Source organism: Leptonychotes weddellii, chromosome 5 (genome assembly GCF_054177405.1).
Source record: "Leptonychotes weddellii isolate Sample4059 chromosome 5, ASM5417740v2, whole genome shotgun sequence".
Taxonomy (NCBI): domain Eukaryota; kingdom Metazoa; phylum Chordata; class Mammalia; order Carnivora; family Phocidae; genus Leptonychotes; species Leptonychotes weddellii.
Window position 1 is genome coordinate 151704853 of NC_138373.1, and position 7539 is coordinate 151712391.

The 7539-nt window shown below is 58.2% G+C and overlaps 1 protein-coding gene across 3 annotated transcripts in view; it reads left to right on the plus strand.

Annotated features, from left to right (window-relative positions):
- The window catches only part of MGAT3 (beta-1,4-mannosyl-glycoprotein 4-beta-N-acetylglucosaminyltransferase), a 32406-nt gene extending 26439 nt beyond the window's left edge, over positions 1-5967 (plus strand). For all 3 annotated transcript variants that reach the window (XM_081822514.1, XM_081822515.1, XM_031022770.2), the window contains exon 2: positions 1140-5967. In XM_081822514.1, the coding sequence (XP_081678640.1) occupies positions 1141-2742 (1602 nt within the window). In that variant the 5' untranslated portion in view covers position 1140 and the 3' untranslated portion in view covers positions 2743-5967. The remainder of the gene's footprint in view (positions 1-1139) is intronic.
- Positions 5968-7539: the final 1572 nt, after the last annotated feature.

Consider the following 7539-nt stretch of genomic DNA (forward strand, 5'->3'; position numbering starts at 1 on the left):
ACTCATGAATAGAGAGTGATTCATTCAAAATAACCATGGAATATTGTGTGGGATTTAAAAGGAAATGGTAGATTTATTACCACTGATACGAAAATCTCTTTATCATTGATTGAGGAAAACAACTTGATTGTACTTAATATCCAATATGATAATATTTATGAAAAATAGGACATCAAAAACAAATACTGCATATAAAACCAGCAACACACCTCAAACAGATCAAACTGTTTATGCCTGGAGATTGGTCTAGTAAAGGGGTAATGAAGGGGAACTTTTACTTATTCTTTTAAATATGTTAGAATAAAATGTGTTTCCTTGAGACCTGTGAATTTTTTCAGTGAAAAGGAATTAAAAAGATAAGTCAAGCGCATCTGGGTGGCTCAGTCGGTTAGGCATCTGCCTTTGGCTCGCGTCTTGATCCTGGAGTCCTGGGGTAGAGCCCCGCATCATCGCGCTCCCTGCTCAGCTGGGAGTCTGCTTCTCCCTCTGCCCCTCCCCCTGCTCATGCGCTCTCACTCTCTCTCAAATAAATAAATAAAATCGTAAAGAAAAAAAAAAAGATTTGTCAACATATCCACAAAAGAAAGAAAGAAAGAAATGAAAAGAAAAGAGAGGAAAGCACCCTGGGCAGGGCAGGGCAGGGCAGGGAGGGGACGGACCCACGTTGGCAGCCTGCAGCCCCCTCTGCCCCTCCCTTGGGGCAGGTTCTGCACTGCAGAGTTGAGCTTTTCCCAGGCTGCATTGTTCCTAGAGCAAAGCCTAGCGGTGAAGCCGAAGCCGTTCTGGTCAGGGGAAGCAGGCCAGGTGGAGGATCAGGCTGCAGCAGGGGTGGGTGTGGGTGGGTGTGGTGACCTGGTGCTCTCTGAGGGGAAGGGAGGAGGTCCTGAGCCAGGAGGGGAATTTCCTTGTTGCCTCGCCTTCCAGGGGTACTTGGTACAGCGAGTTGGGACTCACAGGCTGGACTCGTGGGGGCCAGGAGGTGACTTCCTGCAGGGGCGCCAGGCACTGGCCAGGACGTTCACAGACACGGTGGCTGCAAAGGCCTCCCTGGGGTCCCTCCCTTAGGAGAGGGGCCTCAGGCTGTCCTCACCCAGGTCTGCAGACCCCTGACCCGTCCGCTCTATCCCTCTTTACTGCAGGATGAAGATGAGACGCTACAAGCTCTTTCTCATGTTCTGTATGGCCGGCCTGTGCCTCATCTCCTTCCTGCACTTCTTTAAGACCCTGTCCTATGTCACCTTCCCTCGAGAACTGGCCTTCCTCAGCCCGAACCTCGTGTCCAGCTTCTTCTGGAACAATGCGCCCGTCACGCCCCAGGCCAGCCCGGAGCCGGGCAGCCCCGACCTGCTGCGAACGCCGCTCTATTCCCACTCGCCCCTGCTCCAGCCGCTGTCACCAAGCAAGGCCACCGAAGAGCTCCACCGGATGGACTTCGTGCTCCCCGAGGACACCACCGAGTATTTCGTCCGCACCAAGGCGGGAGGCGTCTGCTTCAAACCAGGCACCAAGATGCTGGAGAAGCCCCTCTCGGGGCGGCCCGAGGAGAAGGCCGAGGGGGCCGACGGCTCCTCGGCCCGGGGCCCGGCCCGGCACCTGCTGAGCGCCCGCGAGCGCCCGGGGGCCCGCGGCCCACGGCGCAAGTGGGTGGAGTGCGTGTGCCTCCCGGGCTGGCACGGGCCCAGCTGCGGCGTGCCCACCGTGGTGCAGTACTCCAACCTGCCCACCAAGGAGCGCCTGGTGCCCCGCGAGGTGCCGCGGCGGGTCATCAACGCCATCAACATCAACCACGAGTTCGACCTGCTGGACGTGCGCTTCCACGAGCTGGGCGACGTGGTGGACGCCTTCGTGGTGTGCGAGTCCAACTTCACGGCCTACGGGGAGCCGCGGCCGCTCAAGTTCCGCGAGATGCTCACCAACGGCACCTTCGAGTACATCCGGCACAAGGTGCTCTACGTCTTCCTGGACCACTTCCCGCTGGGCGGGCGGCAGGACGGCTGGATCGCCGACGACTACCTGCGCACCTTCCTGACACAGGACGGCGTGTCGCGCCTGCGCAACCTGCGGCCCGACGACGTCTTCATCATCGACGACGCCGACGAGATCCCCGCGCGCGACGGCGTGCTCTTCCTCAAGCTCTTCGACGGCTGGACCGAGCCGTTCGCCTTCCACATGCGCAAGTCGCTGTACGGCTTCTTCTGGAAGCAGCCGGGCACCCTGGAGGTGGTGTCGGGCTGCACGGTGGACATGCTGCAGACGGTGTACGGGCTGGACGGCATCCGCCTGCGGCGCCGTCAATACTACACCTTGCCCAACTTCCGGCACTACGAGAACCGCACGGGCCACATCCTGGTGCAGTGGTCGCTCGGCAGCCCGCTGCACTTCGCCGGCTGGCACTGCTCCTGGTGCTTCACGCCCGAGGGCATCTACTTCAAGCTCGTGTCCGCCCAGAACGGCGACTTCCCCCGCTGGGGCGACTACGAGGACAAGCGGGACCTCAATTACATCCGGAGCTTGATCCGCACCGGGGGCTGGTTTGACGGCACGCAGCAGGAGTACCCGCCGGCCGACCCCAGTGAACACATGTACGCCCCCAAGTACCTGCTCAACAACTACGCACAGTTCCGCTACCTGCTGGACAACCCCTACCAGGAGCCCAAGAGCACAGCGGCCGGTGGGCGGCGGAGCAGGGGTCCCGAGGGAAGGCCACCCGCCAGGGGCAAATTGGATGTGGTTGAAGGCTAAGGCTGCGTGATCTCAGAGGGCCAGTGGCAGGGCGGGGGGCGGCGGCTGCCCCTCCTGGTATTTTCCTGCCTCCCTCTGCCCTCTGGCTGGTTCTTGAGAAGACCAGGAGTGGAGGGGTGGAGGAGTCGTCCCTACTCAGGCCCTCGTGAATCAAGGGTCAGGCCTGTGAGCTCACAAAACATCCTTCCTCATCAGGAGAGGGGAGTCCAGCCCTTCCGACCACCAAGAGCCCTGTGGCAGGGGGGAGTGCCAGCCGAGAGTGCATGATGGTTACCGGGTAGCAAGGGAGGGCGGGCAGGGTGGGGAAGGGAACCTGCAGGAGCTCCCCAGGGCCACCAGGTGGGAGCTGCGGCCCCTGCCAGGAAGAAGCCTACCATTTGGCCTCCTGGGGCTTTGGACCGGCAGCGGAAAAGTGGACGTGTCAGGAGGGCCTGGGGCTCTGTAAATAGATGCTTTGGGGTCCAGGAGGAAAAGGGGACACCAAGATGGGAGGGGATGAAAAACAGCAGCCAGCTGGGAAGAACTGCAGTGTCCTCAGAAGAGCTGAGCCAGAGGGAGCTGAGAACTCTGCCCCATAGGCCACCCCTGTGCTGGATAGCACCTTTGGGGTAGGCAGGGGTCTGCGGAAGTCCAAGGAGTCTTCCTTTTGGTTCCAAACCTGGCCTTGACATTCCTTCTTTCTTTTATATTGCTGTCTTGTGGGCTGCCCACTCAGTCCTTGCAAGGCCAAGAGTCCAGTTCTCAGGGTGGGATGGGAGCCAGAGGCTGGACCATCTACCAGCCTCACAGGTCGGGCCTGGGAGGGGGCGTGGGGGAGGAGGCGGTTCCCCATTACCCCATCCCCAGCTCCCCACCGTCTCTGGTAGAGTCACCCTTGCGCCCCTTCCTGGGGCTGGCTAGAGCCAGGAAGGGCCCACGGGGCTGCCCTGGACCCAGGAGGGACTTGAAAGCCAGCTGTATGTCATCTCATTCCTCTTTGCCTCATGAGGGCAGGGGATGTATTGGTTAGATTCTAAGCTGCTCTAATTAAGAAGCCCCAAAATACAGTGGTTTAAGCAAGACAAGCTTGTTTCTAGCTTACCTTGTCTAGAGAGAGACGGTCCAGATCTGGTAAGGCAGCTCTGCTTTCCTTCATATGCACCGTCCAATTCTGGATAGAGTGGTTGCTTCAGCTCCCACCATCACATGTGCATCCCAGCCCAGGGGAAGCAGAGAACGGCAAGAGAAGTACATGCCCTTTCCTTATAAGGGCATTGAGCCCGAACCGGCAAGTTCACTTCTGATCACATCTCACAGGCCAGGTCTTAGTCACATGGCCACAAGTAGCTGCAAGGGAAGCTGGGAAAGGTAGTCTTCAGCCACATGCCCAGCCTCAGCCTGACAGTTCTCTTAGTAAAGGAAGGAGGAGAGAATGGAGACAGGAGACAAGAGCGTCTCTGGCACAGAGGGAGGGGAATGGGGAGAGAGAGCGTAGGAATGACTAACGGAGTCCTAGGATCCTACTCTCACATTCAGAACTCCTAGAAGCACCTGCTCCTGCCCCCACTCACTGCCAGCCCAGGGTTGGGGGGCAGTTAGAGCCTGTAGTTGTAGGAGGGGTGATAACACCCCCCCTCCCGAGGCCCCGTAGATGTTCACCCAGTGATGCCAGGATGCAGAGCCTGCCTGTGGGACGGTACATGTTTGTGCGTGTGTGTGTGTGTGTATATTTATGGGCATGTGTGCATGCTTGGTGTGTACTTGTACGTGTCTGTATTGGGGTGTCCCTGTAAATATATGCTTCTGTATGGATGTGGGGGCAGGGCCCAGGCCTCCCCTTCCCCAGGACCTGGAGCCTGTGGCCACACCTCCTTGCGGCTCCCACAAAGTAACTGAGGCAGAAAGCCCTTGGGGAGCCTAGAAAGCAAGGCTAAAGGGGGTGCGGGGTCTGTCTGTCCATCCGTCTTTCAGTCCAAGGAATGAGAATCCTCCTGACTTGAGGGCTGAACATCTGAGAGCTCACTACTTCTCCAGCCCGTCTTGGTTCCAACCATATCCTTCCATCTGGTCCCACCCAGCGTAGAGCCTGGACTTTCTCTGGATGTCTTATTGGGGTTTCCTGATGGGCCAGGAGAGAAGGGCGTCTCCTTTGCCACAGCTCCGTCCAAGGAAATGTCTGGCGTGGGCATGGTCTGGGGAGCTGGCCGCAGAACAGCCTCTGGTGGGCAGGCATGAAGCAGGCGGAGGGGGCTCTCTGGCCTCCACTGTCCCTCCCCAAGGGAGTCCGTGGCGTGCCCCGAGGGAACCCCTCCCTTGGAGTTATAACAGCTGCTCTCCCAGTCCCTCTTGGAGCTGAGAAGTGGCGAAAGAGGTCAGAATGTCCCTGTGGCTCTGGGCCAACTCAGGCCAGGGCCTGCCTTCCCAGCCACCTCTGCTCACCTCCTGGACCGGCGGTCTCTGGGGGCTCCTGAATCATGCCTGAGCCCTAGCCCAGGGTGGGCTTCCTCATCCCATGCCCCCGGCACACTCAGCTGCTGTGGGGACGCCCCCTCCCCAGGCTGGCGGGGGTCCCTGGCCTCCAGTTCACCAGCTCCAGGGCAGGGGAAGGAAAAGGCGGGGAGCTCAGACCTGCCAGGCCCCACCTTCCCTCTCAGACCCAGAGCATGTTTGTGGTCGCTGCCAAGGGGAGACCTGGCCATTGGGTGGAGAGGGCGGCCATCAGAGGGGTGGGGGGACCGAGGTGTGGGGTTGAAGAGTTTCACTTACACTCACATCATACACTGGGAATTTGGGGGGGCAGGGGAGCCCTGGGCCACTCCCCCAATATGAAAGGAAACCAAACTGTGAATGGGAGTGCGGGCACGCTGCTGGCCCTGTCACCGTCACTAGGTGTCTTTCCCTGGGAACCACTGGCCCTATGACCTCCAGAATCAGGAGGCTCAGCCCACCCACAGGTCATGTCAGTTCACGGGGGCAGGTTTGCAGCGGTGGACATGGGAGAGCTTTGGGGGCAAAGGTGGCAGGCGGGGAGGGGAGACAGGACTTCTCCAAGTGGAAGGCAGGGCCCTGGGAAATGCATAATTTAAGGACGCCAATGATAATAGTATTATTTTTTTTGTAAGGGAAAATCAATATGTACATTCTGAAATCATTTTCTCTGTAAATGGTTGGATTTCATTTCACCCTTAAAGGGATGCTTAAAGGAAAAGATAATATTAATAATAAAAACAGCTACAAAGTCTGAAAGGTACGCGTGTGGGGCCAGTTTGGGGGTGCTCTGGGTCAGGGAGGGGTGCAAGGGAGTGGTTCTGGTCTTCTTAAAGACCTCCTCACTGCCAGGGCTGGGCCAGTGGGGTGCGAGCCTCCCCATGAACCGGGTGGCTGCTGGGGAGAAGGGGGACACGCAGAGCCCCTTCACGGAGGGATGCAGTCACACATGCGCACGCACACACACACACACACACGCATACACACACGCACGCCGCCAGGGGAACTTCCTGCCCCACCCCACCCACACCTGGTGGAAACGCCGGACAGGGGAAAGTGTTGGAAGGAGGGCCACAGAAAGAAGAAGTGGGCCCAGGACTGGCGACATTCACCCTCCCGGGTGGGCCGGTACCCCTGCTGTCTCTGCCCAGAGGGGAGACATCCCCCCAGTCCTGCTCTCGGGTCATCCAAACACTCGCGCCTCAGTGCTCTTCCCCTCTATACCTGTCACAGGTTCCCTTTTTTTTTTCTTTTAAGATTTTATTCTTTTTTTTTTAAAGATTTTATTTTATTATTATTTTTTTTAAAGATTTTATTTATTTATTTGAGAGAGAGAGAGCACATGAGAGGGGGGCAGGGTCAGAGGGAGAAGCAGACTCCCCGCTGAGCAGGGAGCCCGATGCGGGACTCGATCCAGGGACTCCAGGATCATGACCTGAGCCGAAGGCAGTCGCTTAACCAACTGAGCCACCCAGGCGCCCTAAAGATTTTATTTATTCATTTGAGACACAGAGATACAGAGAGAGAGAGAGCATGAGCAGTGGGAGAGGCAGAGGGAGAGGGAGAGGGAGAGGAAGAAGCAGACTCCCCGCTGAGTCAGGAGCCTGACGTGGGGCTCGATCCCAGGACCCCGGGATCATGACCTGAGCCGAAGGCAGACGCTTAACCATCTGAGCCATCTGATTTTTTAAGTAATCTCTACACCCAACATGGGGTTTGAACCTACAACCCCAAGATCAAGAGTCCCATGATCCACCTACTGAACCAGCCAGGCTCCCCCATCACAGGTTCAAAGGTCACACAGCTACTGGCTGGCAGAAGAGGGACCGCACCTGGAGCTCCAGCACTGATCCTGTCACCGGCCCTTTGGGGGCAGGTGAGGATGGCAGCGTCTCTCCTGTGGACTTGTGCTCTGATGGCGCCTGGGGCCGTGGAAGGTGAGGGGGCTTCCTGGAGGCTTTCTCTGGGCCCGTGGATGATGGTATTGTCCTAGGGAAGGAACCCTCTGGGTATTTTCTAAGGAAAGTCTCAGAGATGGTGGGAGTGGGCACACTTTGAACTCTGCCTCCGTCCCCTGTGGGGTGGCTGGGCAACCACCCCGTTAGATGGGGAGACCGAGGCTGGAGACAGGGAGGAGAGCCAGTGTTGGTGGCTATAGCAGGGGCTAATGTCCCCTGAGCACCCACATGCCTGACTCAGACACCTGGACTCTGGCCACACTCCCAAAGCCCAGGAAGGCACCTGCTGCAGGTGCTTGGGGTAGGTGGGGTGGGGAGTCAGGTCCAGGTCAGGCCTGAGCAGGTGGGCACATCCTTGCAGTGACTGCCCACG